Here is a 23,531-nt window from a genome sequence, read left to right as displayed (position 1 = left end):
TTCAAATAATTGTAGATATTCTATTCCTGAGGAGAGGAAGAAGTCCTTTTCCATAAGTATGGACTCTGCACAATGACTTCCCTCCAAGGGTACAGTATGGAAAGGGCAGGAAAGAAAAGAGTAACTTTACTGTGGAGAAACTTGACAAACACTGCCTCATACAGATAATCAAGGTCAATCAGTAGTTATCAATCATATTGATAGTATGTACTATGGTGTGATGAAAGTGGTAGTTCTGTAGTTTTCCAGTAACCCTTAAACCCCAATCTTAACATGAGAAGAAATATCTGACAATTTTTGATGGTGGGGCATCCTACAAAATACTTAACCAGCGCTCCTCAGAACTCATCAAAAACAAGTAAAGTCTGAGAAAGTATCACAGCCAAGAGGAACCTAAGGAGACGTGATAGCAGAATGTAATGTAATATGGTAGTCTACATAGGATCCTGGGACAGAAGAAGGACATTAGCTTAAAACAAACAAAAAAACTAAGGAAATTTGAATTAACTTTAGACTTCGGTTAGTAATAAGGTATCAATATTAATTCATTAATTGTAACAAATTTACCATACTAATGGAATATGTTATTAATAGGAGAAATTGAGTGCAAGAGGTATATGGGAACTCTCTGTCTTCTCATTTTTTCTGTAAATCCAAAGCTGTTCTATAAAAAGTCTATTGTAAAAAATAGTTTATGTAATTTCATGGTTTTTAGGGACCCCTGGAATTATACAAATTTAAGTATTTGTCACAAAATTGCTTTGTTTCTAATTAAACTATGATTTAAAGAAATATTTTCTAGCTTTTGGACCTTGTGCAAATGCTGATTTTTCATGTGGGCATGTAGTTGGTCCTATGAGAAAAATCACTTTAAAATGTTTGTGTATTTGTGTGCCTATTTCTCTTCTCAAATGGAATTAAATCAGTCTTAGCATTAAAATATTTTTTAATTTATTTTCTCCCTTCCATACTTTTCAGATTACCTTATTATTTTCTTAAAAGTATTTATATGTACTTTTTTCCTAGTTAACTAAACTTTAAAAAATATTCAAACCTTTTTGTCCATGACTTTAAATTACAGGAAACTATTTTAGAAACTTAGAATGGTACATGATATGAGTATGATTTGTTTTTAGATCTGTCAAATGAGTCACCTTGAAGTCACAGAGAGGCTACCATTTACCACATTTACTATTATGATTAATTTTTCTTAGGGCAAAGTACAAATCAGTAATAACTTACTAAAGCTTAGTGGTTGCTATTGATGTTTCAGTAAGGTTATGTTGATTAATCACAGTGATTACTTATCAACTGTCAGGGATTTACTCAAATCATTGGGTTTTCTTCTACTATAGTAATTTCATATGCAGTTATAATTTGCTTAATACATTTTGCTTTAATATATGCATTGAAAATACCAAATTAGGGCTTAAAAATTGTCCCCCTGCTGCAAGTTAATATGGTTGCTTCTGTGACCGTTGAACATAGTTTCATAATATAGCCTTGAAAAAAAAGTATTATTTAACCTTAAAAACAGTCAAGATATTGCCTTCTTATGGTCTCTGAAATAGTTTAACTTTTACAAAGGAGAGAAAGAGAGCTTGGATATATCTTTACCATAGTCACTCTTTGTGTTACATTTTTCATCTGTGAGTGTAATTTAAAATATTTTTAAAATGTAAGCTTTACACTTGCATTTGAGACTAAGCAACCTGCATTGTGTCATGACCCTTCTAATACCACAAACTTTCTGTAATACTACTCCCAGTGAAAAACCCACATCCTATGTATAACCTTAGATTTATTTTGAAATCTCTATGAAGAGAGCATAGAGAGATTACTAATTGTTTCTGTTATTTCCTTTAAGGGTGTGATGTCTATTTGTAAACCATGTTTTAAGTTTTAATATGTGAGGCTTAAAATGTTAAACTATATTAAGTACTGATTTCCTATTCTAAAGCTATAAAAATATAATAACTCTAAGTTTCAGTTGAGAATTGGGTGGTATATTAAACATCTGTAGAACATTTCAAGAGAGGAAGAAGCAATAGTACTTCCAGTAGCCAATACTTCTGATACCACTGGCCAGGAGAATACTAATAAGCAAATGCAAATTTAATGATAAGCCACTTTTTTTTCTGTTTTATTGCTGTTCTTGTTTTTACTATTTCCTTCCATTTTAGACTTATTTTGTGTTCTTTGTGATACTTCTTAAGATGGATGCCTAAATCCAACATCATTTTTATTATTTAGAAATATTGGTAACTACTCATCAATAGTAGAATTGTTAAGCCACAGTAAATCATACTTGGAATAGTCTCTATCTTTAAGAAAGAATAAAGATCTGCAAGACATATTAAATGAGAAAAGCAAATTATAGACAGAATGTAGATCATAATTCCATGTGTGTGTTTTTAAAAGTGTATGTGTGTGTATTACTTGTTTTACATATATTTAAATACATTAGAATGTCTGCTGTCATATCTATCAAAGCTGTTGACAATGTTCCCTCTGGGGAGAGTAAAGGGCTTGGTGCAAAAGAGTAAGGGGCAGGAATTCACTTTTACACTATATGAACTTATATTATTACTATTGTAATTTTTTAAATGAATATACATTTAAATAGCTTTTAAGGTAATCATTGCTAGAATGGAGATAAGATTTAGAACTTCCAAATAGTCATAGGAAAATAGCCACAAAGACAACTTGGTCCATCTAGCAAAAGTGCCACGCTTATTCTGTGGCCTTGAAGTCCCTGAGTTTTCTGGCTCTTGCCTACTTTTCTGACTACATTATCATCACACTCCACTTCACGTGTTATGCTCTAGCAGCACCATCCTTCTTTTCATTTCTTGAACCAAGGTTATTCATTCCTAATTTAAGGCTTTTGCTCTTGCTCTACCCTACATTTGGAACACTATGCTCCCTGAGCTTCCCCTGGTGGTTCCTTCTCATCATTTTTTTTCTTAATTTTATTTTATTATGTTAGTCACCATACAATACATCATTAGTTTTTGATGTAGTGATACACGGTTCATTGTTTTCTTCATATAACACCCAGTGCTCCATGCAGTACGTGCCCTCCTTAATACCCATCACCCGGCTAACCCATCCCCCCACCCCTCTCCCCTCTAGAACCCTCAGTTTGTTTCTCAGAGTCCATAGTCTCTCCTGGTTCATCTCTCCCTCCGATTCCCCCCCCCTTCATTTTGCCCTTCCTTCTCCTAATGTCCTCCATGCTATTCCTTATGTTCCACAAATAAATGAAACCATATGATAATTGACTTTCTCTGCTTGACTTATTTCACTTAGCATAATCTCCTCCAGTCCCATCCATGTTGATGTGAAAGTTGGGTATTCATCCTTTCTGATGGCTGAGTAATATTCCATTGTATATATGGACCACATCTTCTTTATCCATTCGTCTGTTGAAGGGCATCTCGGCTCTTCCACAGTTTGGCTATTGCGGACATTGCTGCTATGAACATTGGGGTGCATATGGCCCTTCTTTTCACTACATCTGTGTCTTTGGGGTAAATACCCAGGAGTGCAATTGCTGGGTCATAGGGTAGCTCTGTTTTTAATTTTTTGAGGCACCTCCACACTGTTTTCCAAAGTGGCTGTACCAACTTGCATCCCCATCAACAGTGTAAGAGGGTTCCTCTTTCTCCACAACCTCTCCAACATTTGTTGTTTCTTGCCTTGTCAATTTTTGCCATTCTAACTGGTGTAAGGTGGTGTCTCAAAATTCAAACCACATTGAGATACCGTCTCATCATTTTTATCTCAACTTAGAAGTCACCCACTCATAGAGATTTTCCCTGACCACCTTTGTAAAATTGGCCCCTCACACTGTTACTCTCTATTTTATGATCATGTTTTATATTATTTATGACTCTTGTCAGGGCCTTTAATTATCTTCACCTTAAGAATTAATTCACTCCTGGGGCGCCTGGGTGGCTCAGTCAGTTAAGCGACTGCCTTCAGCTCAGGTCATGATCCTGGAGTCCCGGGATTGAGTCCCGCATCGGGCTCCCTGCTCGGCGGGGAGCCTGCTTCTCCCTCTGACCCTCCCCCCTCTCATGAGCTCTCTCTCTCTCTCATTCTGTCTCAAATAAATAAATAAAATCTTTAAAAAAAAAAAGATTAAAAAAAAAAGAATTAATTCACTCCTACATAGAATATATTAGAACCTGTTTATCTTATTTACTGCAGTATGCCTTTTGGCTGGCATATAACAGATACTCAAAAAATAATTGCAGGATGAATTTTAGGGGGCAGAAAACAGTCATGTATAAGGGAGTTTGATATTCTATGCCATAAGAGGTAGTAGAATGTTCTAAGGACTGTATATGTAAAGATTTAATTTATTTAAATAAATGCTGCCACAGAAGTAGATTGAAATTGATCCTATAATTTCCTATCCAACCATCTAACAAAATAGTAAATAATAGGGTTTTTTTTTTTTTTTAAAGGCAAATACTTTTCTACTAAAAGAAGCCTGAGAGGAAAAGGACCAAAACTTAGTGCGATAAACTTTAAACATGACAGCTAAGGAAAGAAATAGACTAGACTAGAGCAAAGAGGCCTAGCAGGGCTTGGCTTCTAACCTCAACTGTCTCCTTCTCCTATCCTACTCACCAAGCTATATAGGTAAGTCAGCAAAATCTCCAGAGGAATCAATTCATCATATCCCAAATGTGGAGAGAAAGAAAATGAGTATTTTCTGACTGAAGAATTGAAAAAATTTCTGGAAGGAAAAACCTAGTCAAAGAGATTAAAAAGTGAACATCTGAATTTTAACTTAAGTGAAGACCTTGGGGACAACACACTGAATCTGGGGAACTATATGAATCCTAAACCCAGGTTTTGACATATATCCCCCCAGTTAGGTAATACAGATATTTAATAAAATCTTCGAAGAATAAACAGAGCCCTTGTTTAGCCAGGTTCTTCCCTTCCCTTTGCTATCCCTCAGGCTATAGAAAAGTCAGAACAAACTTGAGCTTGGAGGGCAAGGAAAATAGATTTTAAATATGGTGGAAGGGGAGTTAATAAGTAACCCATATTCTTAAAGCATTAGGAATATCTGGGCACTCACCTAGCTATGAAGAGAAGAAATGGCAAGGCAACTTGGTTTATATTATTATAGTGGAGAAAGAGAAAGAAATACCATTCAAAAAAGATCCTAGCTAAGAAGAAAGGTAAATCAAGGATAAGAAAGGAATTACAATTGCTTCTCACTATAAAACAAACATGAATTCAATAAAATTAAGAAATCAAAAGATAAAATGATTTAAAAAAATGAGGTAAGAATTAAGATTGTACTGCTAAGGAAACAAATTGAAACCCAGTACATCATTGCAGAAACAACAAAAGAATAGTCTATTCAGTAAACAATGCTGAAAAGTGGAATATTGGCATAGAAGAAAAGCTTGAGATGGTCATAGTGAATGCAGGGATTAAGAATGTAAAACAAGTATTTGCTAGCAGGTATGGATGAAAGATAGGTAATCTAACACTAAAGATAACTGGTGTCCCACAACAAATGGAAAGAAGATATATTCAAAAATATGAACAATTCCACATATGAGTAAAATCGTGGTACTTGTTTTTCCTTGACCGACTTATTTCATTTAGCGTTATACTCTTTAGGTCCATTGTGTCGTTGTAAACGGCAGGCTCTCATTCTTTTTTTATGACTAATATTCTATTGGGTATATATACCACATGATTTCTTGCATATGTGGAATTTTTTTTTAAGATTTTATTTATTTGAGAGAGAGAGAATGAGAGAGAGCGAGTATATGAGAGGGGGTAGGGTCAGAGGGAGAAGCAGACTCCCTGCCGAGCAGGGAGCCCGATGCGGGACTCGATCCAGGGACTCCAGGATCATGACCTGAGCCAAAGGCAGTCGCTTAACCAACTGAGTCACCCAGGCGCCCGCATATGAGGAATTTAAGAGCAAAACAGGGGCACCTGGCTGGCTCAGTCAGAAGAGTGTGCAACCCTTGATCTTGGGGTCATAAATTCAAGCCCTATGTTGGGTGTAGAGATTATGTAAATAAATAAATAAACCAAAGAAAGAAAAAAGAGACCAAAAAACCCAGACTTAAATACAGAGAGCAAACTGGTAGTTACCAGTGGGGAGATAGGTGGGGGAATGGATGAAATAAAGAGGATTAACTTCATGAGCACTGAGTAATATATAGACTTGTTGAATCACTGTATTATACACCTGAAACTAATATAACACTGTTTGCTAATTACACTTCAACTAAAAAAATATATAAATAAGAAGTAGTCCTTAAAATTCAGGAAGATCCAAATATACAAATCAAAAGAATACCCTGTGTTCTAGGAAAATTTGACACAGAATACTGCATAAACACTTAAAGCAGATTATGCACAAAGTTGTATGGGCAGATTAAGACTTCTTGTCCAGATTTCTCACAGCATAGTCAATGCCAGAAACCAATGGAGCAGTGTCTATGCTGCACTCCGGTAAGATAGGCACTAGCCACATAATGGTGCTTTAAATTTAAATTGATTTAAATTAAACAAAATTAAAATCAGTCCCTCAGTCATACTAGCTCAGTAGCCTCATGTTTGGGCATTTATTTGGGCAATTAGGATTGCAATTCAAGGTATACAGATTTAGATAGAAACCTGACTCATGTTCCTTGTATTTTCTATCAATTTCAGCTAAAATTCAAGATTTAATATTCATCTTTATATTTTGTGTGAATTATTTAAGGTAAACATGTATAATTTTACAGACACAGTTATTTCCCTTTTTAAAAAAAGCTGGCTATATGTATTCCAGGATGTTAACATTGATCATTAAAATTGTTTTTCTCTACTTTTTTCCCCTCAGGCCTTTAAATTCCTCTATATAACAGGTGAACTCCAAATCATAAGCTAAAGGTGATGAATGTTTGATGGAGGAGCATATGCAGGGGAAAAAATGACTCAATAACTATTATTCACAGCCAGGCCAAACCATCTCGTTGAAATTGTTGAGAGGAAATTAATTTTATAGTATGACTTAATAATCTCAAATGTATAAAATATTATTGATACTATCTTTATATGGGCTGTCTTTGATTTTATACCTTGTTCTCCCTTGACTTCATATGGGAAGGAGTTACTGAATTGATAAATAATTATAATTTGGTTTTTCATGCTGGCCTTCTCCTATACTTGATAAAAATGGCTGGCTCCCTATCAAATTCCAGGACTATAATAATCTAATAAGTTGATAAAACTTCTTGTTGACTAAGTCAGCTCTTTATGTTTCTTTTAAACAAATGAGAAAAGAAATATGTAGTCAAGAATACTCTATCCAGCAAGGCTGTCATTCAGAATAGAAAGAGATAAAGACTTTCCCAGACAAACAAAAACTAAAGCAGTTCATGACCACTAAACCAGCCCTGCAAGAAATATTAAAGGGGACTCTTTGGGGAAAAAAAAGACCAAAAGCAATAAAAACTAGAAAGGAACAGAGAACATCACCAGAAACACCAGCATTAACAATGGCACTAAATTCATATCTAACAATAGTCACTGTGAATACAATGAAATATTACTCAGCCATCAAAAAAGAAAAATCTTGCCATTTGCAACAACGTAGATGAAGCTAAAGTGTATTATGCTAAGTGAAATAAGTCAGAGAAAGACAAATACCATATGATTTTACTCATACGTAGAATTTAAGAAACAAAATGGATGAACATATGGGAAGGAAAAAGAGGGAAGCAAACCATGAGACTCTTAATGATAGAGAACAAACAGGGTTGATGGAGGAAGGTAGGTTGGGGATGGGTTAAATGGGTGATGGGCATTAAGGAGGGCTCTTGTTATGATGAGCACTGGGTGTTATATGTAAGTGATGAATCATTTCATAAATTATACACCTGAAGCCAGTATAGCACTATATGTTAACTAACTGGAATTTAAATAAATTTGGGGGAAAAAATGAGAGAAGAGCATGTTTTATCAGTGAGATGAATATATAGGAAGCTGTCTAGTCATCTGATGCTAAGGAAGACATGACAAACTTTGACAGCTAAGGATTGTACTCCCCAACTTTGGCTTACTATCACTCTTTATGGAGGGTCCAGGAAAAGATACATGAATCAAACATAAAATACACAATTTTTAGAAAAACAATTCTAACACATATCCTGCTGTGGTTTGTCTCACAAATATGGAAGTAAGAGTGAAACCTGATTTCTACCCCTGGCTTTTTCCATGTGATCCTTGATAAGTTAGCTACTGAGTCTGTTTAGTCCTCTAGTGCTGTTGGATCTAGGCCACACTTAGGTCAAGCCACCTGTGAGGATAATGCACAGGTACAGGGGCCATGCCAAAAAAGAGGACAGCTTATTAATTTATCAATCTGGGGAAAATCCTGCTAAGAGAAAGAAGTGGTGATGAGAATCCAGAGTATGAAAATAATAGGTCTAGAGCATAATGGTCTTTAAGCTAACAGAAGAGGATCTCGAGAAATAACAATGCTGGGTCGTAGAATGACAGGCAAGAAGATGAAATAATGTTTGCTTAGATTTAGAAAGGCTTTTTGAAACTAATTCTTCAAAAGTCTCAGTATCCCAAGTCTCAGTATCATCTCACTGATGAAAACACTCCCAGTGTTTATCATTAGTGAACAGGATATCATCATATATCCTTTCCTCATAAGCAAAAGAGCAAGATAAAAGCTGCATTATACTGCACAAGAGCACCTATTTGGTATTTAACTTTGTGGTATTAAAAACAAAAACAAAACACAAAGCGAAGAAACAAAAGCAGAGATGAATCTTTCACTGAGATGATAAACCCTCATGACATGGAATATGAGGATATTAAAATATGACAGTTCCAGCCATCCAGAAGATGAATCACATTTTTTTCAGCTACAGTATTCTCCAGCTGTGAGCACTGTCTCACTGAGCAAGGTGAAGCTTACTAAGTGGCTGTTTGATGCTTTCCTTTTATGACAAGTCCTCTCTTTCTTAGTGATTTCTTTGTGACTAACCCTGTGCTTTTCCCAGAATTTAAAGTCATCTACCTACGACATAGAATATTTTCACAGAGACAAAAAAGCTAAAGGGCTTTTGTGTATTTAAAGTGATGTGGGGGCACCTGGGTGGCTCAGTCGTTGGGTGTCTGCCTTCGGCTTGGGTCATGATCTCAGGGTCCTGGGATCAAGCCCCGCATCGGGCCCTCTGCTCAGTGGGGAGCCTGCTTCTCCCTCTCCTTCCCACTCATGTTCTCTCTCGCTATCTCTGTCTCTCACTCTCAAATAAATAAAATCTTTAAAAAAAAAATAAAGTGATGTGAAGTATGGAGAGAGTTCTTTGGATCTCATAGGGATTGAAGAGTTAAACTCACAGGTTAGTCTCTTAATAAGAGGCAAAAAATATAACTACTAATATTTATTATGTTTCTTTTTTATCAAATATCTATAAATAATATAATAAGTGTTTACTGGTATAATATATAAAATGCAGTCTTCTAGTGCTGTTCCTGTATATTAGTCTTTGGCTTCAGATATTTAAGTTTCTGTGCCCTTGTCGTCTATGCTTCCTCCCTTAACCAGCCATTAAATATACACTATATTAGTTTTATCCTGCTGCCTATTTGGTTTGAAAAAAAGGAATAAAAACAGAACTGTACTTGGAGTTTTGTTGGAATGGGAAATTTTTGTATTTTACCTTGCATAATACAGTCTCTAGACTTGGACTCTTAAAAATACTAAGTCATGATAAAAAAAGCAGAGGGACTATTACAGATTAAAAGAGGGTAAAGAGCTATAGTAACCAAATGTAACCATAAACCTTGGTTTGATTCTGGACAGTAATAATCCATTTGGGGCCCTTTTAAGGGAATTTAAAGAGCTACATATTCAATGATACTGTGGAATTAAACTATTACTTTTTTTTAAAAAAAGGTATTATTTATTTATTTGACAGAGACAGAGATAGCGAGAGCAGGAACACAAGCAAGGAGAGTGGGAGAGGGAGAAGCAGGCTTCCCGCCAAGCAGGGAGCCCGATGTGGGACTCGATCCCAGGACGCTGGGATCATGACCTGAGCTGAAGGCAGACACTTAACTACTGAGCCACCCAGGCGCCCTAAACTATTACTTTAAGTGTGATAATGGCATTTAGTTATGTGGGACATTTCCTTTTTCTTAGGAAATGCATGCTGAAATATATAGTAGTGAAATGTCATATCTGCATTTTACATTCAAATGGTTCAGAAGATATCTATACATATAAAGAGAAAGAATGAAAGCAAATGTGGCAAAATAGTAATCAGTGAATATAGCTGAAGGGTATAAGGGTATCGTACTATTTCAACTCCTCTGTAGATCTGAAAATTCTGAAAACTGAAAAGCTAGAAGCAACTTTAGCAGGATGTAAATAATAGACTAGGTGCTTTTATGTTTTGTGTTTTCAACTACCTCAAATATGCATCTAGTACATTAACTGGGTATTAACTGGTTAAATTCTCTCTAAGAAAACCCAAAAACTTCTAAGCAAATTATCCGGTCGCACAGAGTATTAAAAAGCCAGTGGCTTGAAACACAGCTTTTAAAATCTGCTATCTTCCTGTCTCTAAGGAAGTGTCCTTCCTGTGGCAAGATAGGGTAAGTTATAACCAGCATTAAAAACATAGATAAAGAAATAAACACGAATGGACTCTTAGACATACCTATTATAATTTCACTTAAAAATTGAGGCTTAATTTGTAGTTTAAACAAACCTGAGCCCCTGCCTCCTCTTCTCTCACCTCCACAATATTTTTTAATATTATACGCTACTTTTTCTTCTGAACAGTTAGTTGTTCAAGGCAAGTTAACATCATACTCATCTCAGTTTTGTTGCAATATGACACATGAAAAACATGCTGCTTAGAGCTATAGAAAAAACGTTTCACATTTTTACTTAATTCTTCTAGCTCGATGCACCAGCACATTTAATTATTCAACTTTTTAAAGAGTATGTTGGAGTACAGTAGATGTAGGTGATGATATTTCGGATTAAAATGTCCACTTCCTACTGTGACTGTATACACATTGCACAAATAAATATTCACTTTTTCCCCGCTGACTATAGCATGTACTGATTTTCCAATCAACAGAATATGTGACACATCTTGGGCACATTCCATCTCTACCTCCTCCTTTCCTGGATTACAGCTCCCAGTGGTTGCAGGGATAAAACAGATGAATGTGTATACCTAAGGTCATTAAAAAACAGTCCAAGTAGGGGGCGCCTGGGTGGTGCAGTCGTTAAGCATCTGCCTCCAGCTCAGGTCATGATCCCAGGGTCCTGGGATGGAGCCATGCAAAAGGCTCTCTGCTCAGCGGGAAGCGGGCTTCTCCCTCTACCACTCCCCCTGCTTGTGGTCCCTCTCTCGCTGTGTCTGTCTGTTAAGTAAATAAATAAAATCTTAAAAAAAATAAAAATAAACGAAAAACAGTCCAAGTAGTCAAACAGTGCTCTTTTTTGCTAAATATTTTACTAAATATTCCTCTACACGCATTTATGGTTATATTAGAGAACATAGTTTTTTGACTGTATCAATCTGTTACCTAAAAAAAAACTTTAGAAAATTGGATCCCTTATTTATTGGCATATCCCCTCATAGAAGTTGATACTTTTAATATTCTGCTGGTCCTCAAATCGTTGGTTTTTCTTTATTCTTTTAAGAGTGATCTTAGTATTCAGTCATAGGGGTCATATATATGGGATTTTTTCTGATCCTAAACATTATTTAGTTCCTCATCATACATTACTAAGCTTTAAAATAGTAATATCTTCTGTCTGAGAGCTAGGTTAACCAAGAAAGGGATTTGAGTTCAAAATGAACCACCCTCTGTAGACAGGGAACTGACCAGCTGAAACTAACATAGAAATAATACGAAGTGAAACTGATAGCAGAATTGAAAGAAATTAATTTAAGAAACCTTACCAGTTTTCCTTTGTTTTAAAATATATTCACTCTGGAATGTAGAGACTATTTGTAAATAAGTTTATGAGTCTCGGTCATTTACCAACATTTGCCGTTGTGGTGGTAGTTAAAAGAAATATTAACCCTTTTTTATGTGTAAAATAAGTAAATTCTATAATGAGTCTAGACTTGTAAAATATTATTTGAGATTCTTAAAAGGTAAAAGTATTTTATAACTGGCATATAAATTTTTGAATTTGTGTTTAAAAAACAGTTCATTTTCAAAGGTGGTACAAACCCAGTATCTTTCAAGTATAGGTCTACATACTGGCTATATCAGAACCACCACTTGTGTAGCTTTCAAAGTGTACAGATTTTCAAACCCTATTCACAGATAATTAGAATTCATTAGGTCAGAAACAGATTCTTTAATCTGTGCGTTTACAAAACTCCCAGCCATAGTCATCTTTGAGAATTACTGTTTTAAGCATTTCTTAGGTTATGTTGTTTATATTATTGTATTCATTTACTTAGCCATATTTTTTTAAATTTTTTTAAAGATTTAATTTATTTGACAGAGAGAGACACAGCGAGAGAGGGAACACAGGCAGGGGGAATGGAAGAGGGAGAAGCAGGCTTCCCACTGAGCAGGGAGCCCGATGCGGGGCTCCATCCCAGGACCCGGGGATCATGACCTGAGCCAAAGGCAGACGCTTAATGACTGAGCCACCCAGGCACCCCGCCATATTTTTTTTTTAAAGATTTTATTTATTTATTTGAGATAGAGAGCATGAGAGAGGGGAGGGTCAGAGGGAGAAGCAGACTCCCTGCTAAAGAGGGAGCCCGATGCAGGACCCGATCCCGGGACTCCAGGATCATGACCTGAGCCGAAGGCAGTCGCTTAACCAACTGAGCCACCCAGGCGCCCTTGCTTAGCCATATTTTTAAAAATATGTTAGATAGGATGTTTTTATTGCAGATAACAGGAAACTACATTCTGGATTTTATTTATGGCTTAAATAATAAAGGGGATTTATTGGCTCAGGTACCTGAAAAGTCCAGAAGTAGGATATATTTCAGGAAAAGTTTAATTTGGGTTCCAGCTTGTTGCATTAGGCATGATTCTGAAGGCTCTGCTCTGCTTGTCATTTTTGAAAAAGATTTATTCATTTTTAAAAATAAAAGTAAAAAATCTAAAATAAATAAATAAAGGTTTATTCATTTTTGAGAGAGAACGTGCGTGTGTGAGAGTAGGGGTAGGGTCAGAGAGAGAATCCTCAAGCAGACTCCCCGCTGAGCACAAAGCTAGATGCAGGGCTCGATCTCAGGACTCTGAGATCGTGACCTGAGTTGAAATCAGAGTCAGCCACTCAACTGACTGAGCCACCCAGGTGCCCTTCTCCTCCTCATTTTTTATCCTTAGGAGGTTTTTCTCATTGTGTTAAAATGGCTAACAAATGAGCCTTATACCTACTTATCATAATATCCAGAGTAAGAAGCTATAACCCATAATTTCCAGTAAAAGTTTTGAGAGTCACACTATTTGAGCAAAACCCGAACCAGCTACAGTGCAGACAGATGTGATTATCCTGTTTGGCTTCAACCCTACCAATCGGGGCCTTACCTGTGGGGTTAAGGATGGAGATAATTCCTATCCTAGGACCACTACATAATGAAGGAGAGAAAATAGATCTTGATGTAACCATAAAATCTACTCTAAAATACTGTAGAGATGAACTGTAAGCCTAGTCTAAAATTATATTGTTTTAATGAAGTACTAATTTGATTTTAATATTTTTCAGTTTCTTAAGATTCTAGTAAAATATGAAGAAGGTACTAATCTTAGAGCAACAGGTAGATTTTAGATGAAGAATCAGTAAGTAACCTGTGGGAGATAAATACCTCTTCATATATGTAAATGAACTACAGTATGGACTAAGTGCTTGCTTTCTAGTGGGGGGAGGGGCAGGTATGTACTGTTTCTTATTGATGACTTTTTCCAGTGTTTTACAATGAAAATTTTCAAGCATACGGAAGTTGAGTTGTATAGTGAACATCCACCACCTCCATTCTGGAATTAATATTTTTTTTAAAAAATTTTATTTATTTATTTGACAGAGACACAGCGAGAGAGGGAACACAAGCAGGGGGAGTGGGAGAGGGAGAAGCAGGTTTCCCACAGAGCGGGGAGCCCGATGCGGGGCTCGATCCCAGGACCCTGGGATCATGACCCAAGCCAAAGGCAGACGCCTAATGACTGAGCCACCCAGGCGCCCCTGGAATTAGTATTTTTATATATTTCTTTTATCCATTGCTTCCTTAGTTACTTATCCATCCACTACTCAAGCTATCTTATTTTTTGATACATTTCAGAGTAAGTTAAAGTTGTTATACTCTATCCCTAATCACTTAAACATACATACATATCTTTAGGTTTTTGATGACCTCTTGACTAAGAGACTCATACATGGAACTCTATAGCTTAAGGCTTTAATATGAATTAGATTATTATAGACGTCATGATGGTAATTGCTAAAATAATTACTGAAAGATAGATCCAAGAGTGAAAGTGAATTTAAGCCTTTTATAAATATTACTTGATGTTCTCTTAATGTAAAGTTTCTTTTATCACAAGATGAAAAGTTGTACATTTAAGGTCTGTTCAGTGAAATTACAGAATTACCAAACTTGATGTGTTGGAGCTCTTTAAGTTTGTCACTTACCTAATTAGTTTTGCTTAGGAAACCACTTAACTGGCAATCTGTTGTTGTTATCAGGTAGACCAAAAGAAAACGTCCAAGAAAAATCCAGGTTCCTGGTAAATTTATTAGTATAGCTGACATTTTCCCACCTGCTTATCAGAAAGAACCATGTGGACTTGCTTGAAAATAGAAAGCTATAAAAATTTTTGCAAAAAAGAATTTTAAACATCAGAAGTGAAATTAAATTGCCCACTTTTTAGAATATAATAGTTAACTGGATAATTTTTTTGGCATTGTAAATGTGTATTTAGTTACCTTTAAAGAGGACCCTAAAGAGCTTCAAATCAGCATATTTAAATGAGAGCCCATTTGCAGAACATGAAAACCACAGACTTTTAGATAAAATGTTATTTATATATTTTAATTTATTAAATAGCATTTAGGACATCTCTCAGTTTACTCCAGTTTTTGAAGTACCAGCTATATTCCCTTAAAGCGGACTGTTAGAATACCTAACTCAGAGCTTTCGGACTGGTGTGTCTATCACACTGGTATGCTTGCTACTAATGTGTGACAACTGTGCTGGGATGGGGTCAACTGCTAGAGTGCAGAGCTGCTTATTTACCCTTCCTTTGCCCTCAGTTTAGTCAGTGTGCCTTACAAGTTGTTACTTGGGTATATGTGTGTTTGTGTGTGTCTACAGAAATAATGGTTTAATGGGCATCAGATTTTTTTTTTTTTTTTTTTGGTAAACTTTTGACTTTCTGTATGTAACAGCTTTTCAGAAGAAACCTAACATTAAGCTTATATACAGTAATATTTAAATATAAAGGAACAATTATATGCAATTGTGTTTCATCAAATATATAAAGTTTTTCTCTTTGAAATTCTACCTTTTTTCTACAATGAATAGAAATTCAAGGAACACATGGGTTTTTTTAGTCAGAAAGTCTTTAAGAGGCCTTCTTTGATTTTCACAAATATCTTTCAGGAATCTTTTTTTTTCCTCCCTAAATTAAAACATTCCATTTCTTTATTGTAAAATTTCTCAGTTGCTCTGTTTTTTATTAAATACTGCCTTTCCTCTAAAGAAATCTAGGTGTAAAAGTTTTGGCTAAACCTTACTAAGACCCACCTTTGGAGGAAACAGATCTTTGGAGTCACTTAGTCACTTTTTGTAAAGCAGATTTAATGATTCTTATCATGCCAAACTTTTCTTTCATACAGGTTTCCCTATAGGAAAGAATTGGTATTGGGCGCCTGGGTGGCTCAGTTGGTTAAGCGACTGCCTTCGGCTCAGGTCATGATCCTGGAGTCCCGGGATCGAGTCCCGCATCGGGCTCCCTGCTCGGCAGGGAGTCTGCTTCTTCCTCTGACCCTGCCCCCTCTCATGCTCTCTGTCTCTCATTCTCTCTCTCTCAAATAAATAAATAAAATCTTTAAAAAAAAAAAAAGAATTGGTATTAATTACGGTTATTGGTCATTTGACAGCCTTTCAAACCTAAAGTATTTTGCATTCTTGAACTTCTGTCTCACAACATTAGAACTTACCTTGGACTTTGTAATTTTATTCACCCTGAGAATTTTATTTTGTCCTGCATGATATTCTTGCTATGGGATATCCAAAATCCTCAAGAACTTTGCCTTCACTGGGGACCAGATTTAAAGGTAATTTTTCTAAATCTGATTCCAAACCACAAATATCTGGCCTTTCCGTCTCATCCACAAGGATTTCTTCCTAGTAGTTGATTGCACTTTCCATTTAATCAAATATTTCAAGGCAATTAATATGGCATGATGCTAAAATTAGACTCAAAAGCCATCAAAGAGGACAGCTGAACACATAACCCAAAGGAGTGCTTCTCATCAAATTTGTCCCCTTTGGAAATATATCTACCTACTCAGTTGTGGCTGCCATTCCTCATGTCACATATGGGAGTTGGAAAATACATTCTATAAAAATAATGGCTTCCTTTATGTCAGTGAATATTCTCTCCTTTTTTTTTCTCTTTTCCACATTCTTCCTTTTCTTCCTTCTTGACTCACTCACTACTTATTCCCTTCTGCTTGACATAATCTTTTCCTACTTTGAGAATATACAGGACTGAGATGGAATAAGTCTAGAACCAAGGGAAATCATGGAATAAGGTAGTCATAAAACAGACTGAATTTGGGTGATGGATTTATTAGTCTTTATTATATTATTCTTTTGTTCTTTTTCTAAGTTTCTGAAATATTTAACATGGGGAGTGATTAAAAATCAGGTGTAGGCATAATTACATGTAAATAGTATTAGACAACTATAAATTGATAATATGAGTCATTAGTTTAGGGCCATAAATGAAAGTATGCTGTAGCATTTTATCTTCAATTCTTTTTATATTGTGATTCCCATTTAAATAATGGGGCTAAAATAAATATGCAAGCAAGACATGAGATTTTAAACAAATCCAAGAAAGCTAATTTGTTTGGTCCTTTGCATAAATCACCATATATTCTTGCCTGTTTCAGTGTTTCTCATGTTTAGAATGCTAGAGAGAAAAATGTATCAACTGTTTATGTAATTCTTAGGCAATTGTTGGTTCACTCAATTAGAAATAATAATAATATCTATTACACAGCATTGCTGTGATGATTACATGTAAAGGGCACAGAACAGTTCCTAGCATATTGTTAGCCCCAGTCTCTCTCTACCAGTGTTGCACAAGAGAAATTAAGTCTTACAGAAAATAGTCTGAGTAACTATTTTCTCAATTCTTCTGAGGACGATACATAGTACCAATTTAGATGCATAGGAGAGAAGTTTATTCATTGCGTACAATGATGCTTTGGTGTTAGGGCTTAATTACTTGGGGGAATCTCAATTGAGAAAGTCTGGTAAGTTCTCAAGACATGTTAGCTATTACTACTTTGGTGCAAGTAACAGAAACCCATATTTAAACTGGTTTAAATAATAAAGGGACTTTATTCGTTCACATAAATGAAAAAACAGATACCTAAGGCTTCAGAGATGATTAGGACTCTGAGTCAGTGTCTCTGCTGTTTTGGTTCTACCTTTCTCTGGCCGAATTAATATTTCTCCTTTTTTACTTTTTTTAATTGAATATAACTGATACATAATGCCACATTAGTTTTAGTTGTACAACTTAGTGATTTGACAAGTTTATACATTATGTTCACCACAAATGTAGCTACCGTCTGTCCCGTTACATTGCTATTACAGTATCATTGGCTATATTCCTTACGCTCTGTTTTTTATTCCTGTGATTTATTCATGCCATAACGGGAAGCCTGTATCTCCCTCTCCACTTCACACATTTTGCCCAAACCCACACCCCTTTCCCCTCTAGCAACCATCAGTTTGTTCTCTGTATTTACATGTCTGAATCTGCTTTTTGTGTGTTTATTCATTTTTTCCTTTTTTTTCTTTTCAAGATTCCACTTACAAGTGAAATCACATGGTAGTTGTCTTTCTCAATCTGACTTATTTCATTTAGCATAATACCTTCTAGGTCCCTCCATCCATGTTGTCTCAAATGACATGATCTTATCCTTTTTTATGGATATATAATTATCTATTGTGTATAAATCACATCTTCCTTATCTGTTCGTCTGTTGATGGAGACTTAGGTTGCTTCCTTCCTGGCTATTACAAATAATGCTGCAATAAACATAGGGGTGCATATATCTTTTTGAATTAGTGTTTTTGTTTCCTCTGGGTTAATACCCGGTAGTGGAAATATTAATTTTTTGAAGAACCTCCATACTGTTTTCCACAGTAGCTGCACCAATTTACATTCCGCCAACAGGTCATGAGGATTCCTTGTACTTCACATCCTCGTCAACACTTGTTACTTCTTGTCTTTTTGATTCTAGCCCTCATTCTGACAAGTGTGAGGTGATATCTCACATGGTTTTGATTTGCATTTTCCTGATGATGAGTGATGTTGAGCATCTCTTCACATGTCTGTTGGCCATTTATATGTCTTCTTTACAAAAATGTCTACTCAAGTCCTCTCCCCATTTTTTAATTAGATTAATTTGGTTTTTTGGATATTAATTCCTTATTGGATATGTCATTTGCAAATATCTTCTCCCATTCAGAGGTTGCCTTTTTGTTTTGTTGCTTTTTTGTTTTGTTGATGATTTCCTTTGCTGTGCAGAAAGTTCTTTATTTTGGTGTAGTTCCAGCAGCTTATTTTTGCCTTTGTTTCCCTTTCCTTAGGTGACAACATGTAGAAAAAATTTTCCTACAACCAATGTCAGAGAAATTACTCTCTGTGCTCTCTTCTATGATGTTTATGGTTTCAGGTGTCCCATTTAGGTCTTTAATTCATTTTGAGCATTTTTTTAATGTATGGTGTAAGAAAAGTGGTTCAGTTTCATTCCTTTGCTTGTAGCTATACAGTTTTCCCAGCACCATTTATTGAAGAGACTGTTTTTTCCCCCATTGTATATCCTTGCTTCCTTTGTCATAGATTAATTGACTGTATAATCATGGGTTTATTTCTGGGGTTCCATTGATCTATGTGTCTATTTTTTTTTTTTTTTTGCTAGTAACATACTGTTTTGATCACTGCAGTTTTGTAGTGTATCTCGAAATCTGGTATTGTGATACCTCCTGCTTTGTTCTTTCTCAGGATTGCTTTGGCTCTAACCAATATTTCTAACTAAATTTTCAGGAAAAAAATTTTTTTCTTAAATATAGGCTTATAGCTAAAAATCATAAGGTGTCTGTTGAATATGTTTAAGAAGGCTAGAACCTTTGGAATATAGTTGTTAAATTAGACAGTTTTTTTTTTTAAGATTTTATTTATTTATTTGACAGAGAGAGAGAGCACAAGCTGGGGAAGCAGTGGGCAGAGGGAGAGGGAGAAGCAGGCTTCCCGCTGAGCAGGGAGCCCGATGTGGGACTCGATCCCAGGACCCTGGGATCATGACCTGAGCCGAAGGCAGACGCTTAATCGACTGAGCTGCCCAGGCACCCCCCCCCTTTATTTTTTACATAGGGTTTTATTTTTAAGCGATCACACCCAGCATGCATCTCGAACTCACAACCCCAAGATCAAGAGCCACATGCTCCACCGACTGAGCCCGCCACGTGCCCCTAAATTAGAACTTCTTTGCACTTAGGTGATTATATGTGATATTCATGTGTTCAAATATATAAGAAATGTTTTAAAGCCTGTAGGAACTATAGTTGTTCTTTTATCTCTACACAATTATTAGTTAAACTGCTTCAGCAGGCCATATTCTAGAAAAGACTTTTAAGGCAGGTTGCCACAAAGAGAAGAACAGAAAAACAAAAAGAGTGGGCTTGTAAGACTAATGCAATAGGATTTGAAGAACAGAGGAAGGGTATATGAGAATGCAATCCAGGTGGGAAGGACAGTTAATGCAGAAGAGCAGTTCTGTTGGAATGGTACCCTGACTTTATAGGGGAGCCACCCATTCTGTTACTGGAGCAGTTCTAGTTCATTCTTCCTGCCAAGGATGTTAGGAGAAGGTATATAGAAGGAAAGTAGAGCGTGTACTTGGCTGCAATTAGAAGGCCAAACCAGACGATGTCCAGGGTCCCTTCTTACTGGGGATGGAAAGATAGCAATAGAGATCTCCATGTTGGAACGTGCTCTACAGTACAACCCATTACTCTCAAGGTAATTTTACAGGACCTACAGCACATTTTAAAACCTACTTTTTAAAAACCTACCTCAAAAGGTACATTTTATAAGTTGTATGTGTTGTAAACAACTTCCACTAAGCATTATTTGGAAATATTCAGTATAGTTTACTATAAATTACTTTCCAGAGATAGTTGGAGAACAGATTAGTTCAGAATTTAGCCAGTTAAAGGATATGCCCTTATGATGTCCTATATCTTCAAATATTTGAGTACATGCTGTGAAAGTTGTCTCTTGTTTTTGGTTTGTTTTATTGTCACAAAACAGAAGGAAGAAGGAAAGCTTCAAGGACAGCTTAACAAGTCTGATTCTAACCAGTATATTAGGGAACTGAAAGATCAGATAGCAGAGCTGAATCATGAGGTAAGTGATGAATTTTGATCTTCACATATTTCTTTCTTCCTTCCTCTGTATTGTAACAACACTGTATTACTGGTTTATTACCGGCTATGACTGACTCTTTCATGATAAATATTTTCTGTGAATCCCTGTTTATGATTAATAATACTTTAGAAAATTGTCTTTTTAGTAAGAATTGTTCTGTTCCAATATTGAGAATTAATTTCTCAAACCCTTTTATCATGATCTAAAATGCTCAATTAATATTTGCATGGCAAATTTTTTTTTATTGTGATCTAAAAATCTTTGATAGTTTGTCCAGGTGTCATAAGTTACTTCAATTAAACTAAAGTTTTCTTTATACGTTTAAAATAGATTAGTGTTATTTACCGTTGTGGATAGAGGGAAGTCTTTTTACTCTTGTCTTCTTACTCCCTTCATGGTGGTGTTACTGAGATTGCAAAAAAGGATACTTGCCTAATATCAGTTAACAGATTTCTTAGTATCTAAACACTTTTTAAACTGGCAGTACCTTGAATCTGTGAGATTCGATTCATGAAACTTTCAAATAGTATTATTAAGTACTCTACTAAGTAATTTAAATTAATGTGTTTGATTAGAGAGATACTTTTTTGTTAATGTAGCTCTAGGTCAATTTCCTTGTCCTTTATTATTTTCTAATTATAAGTACTTATCTAAACATGAATATAAAAGCATGTTTCTTATCTTGAATTATTTGTACAATAAGGTTTATTCACCGTGAAAAGATTTGGGTGGGTAACATAACCTCATTTGTTAAGAAAGAAACTCATTTTGACCACTAAATTAGTTTAAACCTCAAAGGAAAAAGTTTGGACATTACTCTTTCCTGGTATTACACCCTTCAGTTAAGGTCTGAGTGTTTTGGGTAATACCTCCTGGAGGTAGTCAATCTAAGTAAATTCTGAATGGAGAAACAAAACATTAACAAAAATGATAAATCTTAAATGTGGTTTAATTTAACTTATCCTGAAATTTTGGGGGTCATTCCTCTGATTTTCAACCATGATGGCATTTAAGGGATTCAAGATTGTGTATAATCTTTACCTATTTGTGTACAGTTTTTATAATCTCTTCTGATCTAATAGCCATGTGTGAAAGAAGAAGTTACAAATAAGATGTTCTGGAAATTCTTATTGTTTTGAGAACCCTAGGAATTATTCCTTGTGTTCAAAAGCTTTTCTCAAAAGGAAATTTTGACTAAAATAAAGCCATCTCCCCTTTATAATTTTGACTTAGAGTGATTAGAAAGCTTTAATGTTGCTGAATTAAGAAAATTGTATAGGGATTGACTTTATTTCCAAGACTCGTCTAAAAATCAGCCAACATTAATTTTGCCTGTCATGTACCTTAACTAAAAATAATGATAATCTCCTCATCAGGACTGGCAGAAAACAGTTCGTGAGAGGTCTCACTTTAATGTCACTTTTTTATGTGTGGCCTGTGAAAGTAATTGTTTGTCTTGCACAAACATGGAAAGAAAATTAATTGAGTAAAATTTTCTACCGTTAAAATAAAGAGCTATATTGTGTAAATTACAAACTAGAACAGTTTGTGATGAGATGCTAATTGTGTTATTCAAAGTACGCAGGTCCTGGGCTTAAGCAGGCCCCAGTGAGAAAATGTGTAGAGAAGAGGGTGAGTACAGTGCAGCTGGGGACCACACAAGAGTGCAGAGGTGAGAGTGAGCCAGCATGGGTGTGGGATTTAGAGGCCAGACTCGATTAAGAATTAATGTGATTAAGTTGTGGGAGGTAAGGGCAGATTGAATAGAACCAGCTTATGGTGAATCTTCAAAGCTAGAAGAGATCAAATTTACTAGATAATATGAAACCATTATAGGTCTTCAGTTAAAGGTTCCTTTTCATTATGTTTTCAGAGCAGATTTTAATACATTCACCTGTTTCAAAGTTTTACAACTAAAGAAAGGTTAAGTGAAAACAAGTGAAATTTTAAACCAAGATAATAGTTACAAGTGCACTGACTATACACATTACTATTGGTTGGACCAGCTTCTTAAGAGGATTACATAAGGTATCACTTTATTACTCTAGTGATTTTCATTCTTGTGCTATAGCACTTCACAATGAGGAAAAAAGCCTGCAACCAAAGTCAGTCTAATCTCTCCAAATTAATTTTTGCCTTGTGTGTTAGTTTGCCAGAATCTTTAGCTTTCACCATAAAATTAACTTTCAAATATTAATGTTATATGTGAACATGTGACTGTTAGTAGTCACTCTATTAGCTGATTTTTATACTTCTCAAAATGCTGAGGGAAATGTTGACAGAAACTGCAGATCTATAAAATAACAATAGTAGTTACTATTTATTGAGTACCCTCTATTGGTCAAGCATTGTGTCAGATACTTCATATTTATTATTACTAACCCTCATAATAATCCCACATGATGGTAGTATTCTCAATTGAATAAATATGAAAACAGACTCACAATAATTAAGTAACTTGCCGGGGTTATACAAGTAGTAAATGGTTGAGCCAGGATTGAATCAAATTTGGCCTATCCTTTTCTGTGCTGTTTACAGACATTAGATTAGAAAACATGTCATCAATATTTAAAAATTTAAAGAATGGCAATTAATGACAGTATTTTAACTGTGTTGTTCCTCCCTGAAACATTAATTTGCATACATCCAGTAAGTGAATTCTTCAGTTGACCTAGCCGTGGGAGCTCCCTCTCCTTCCCTGTTAGCATAGCAAATGGAGATTTATCTTCACTTCCTGCAGTTTACTGTGATCCATCCAAGTGCCTTCTCTGACTCCCAACCCCTGCAGTTCCTGCCGTCACCAC

The 23,531-nt window shown here is 35.5% G+C and overlaps 1 protein-coding gene across 1 annotated transcript in view; it reads left to right on the top strand.

The window, feature by feature from the left end:
- EVI5 (ecotropic viral integration site 5) overlaps nt 1-23,531 on the top strand; it is a 173,707-nt gene that overhangs the window by 125,288 nt on the left and 24,888 nt on the right. The window contains exon 19 of the mRNA XM_021689953.1: nt 20,611-20,706. Within this exon, the coding sequence (XP_021545628.1) occupies nt 20,611-20,706 (96 nt within the window). The remainder of the gene's footprint in view (nt 1-20,610; nt 20,707-23,531) is intronic.

The sequence above is a fragment of the Neomonachus schauinslandi genome, chromosome 4 (genome assembly GCF_002201575.2).
Source record: "Neomonachus schauinslandi chromosome 4, ASM220157v2, whole genome shotgun sequence".
NCBI lineage: Eukaryota > Metazoa > Chordata > Mammalia > Carnivora > Phocidae > Neomonachus > Neomonachus schauinslandi.
This window is presented reverse-complemented; position numbering and strand designations above follow the sequence as displayed.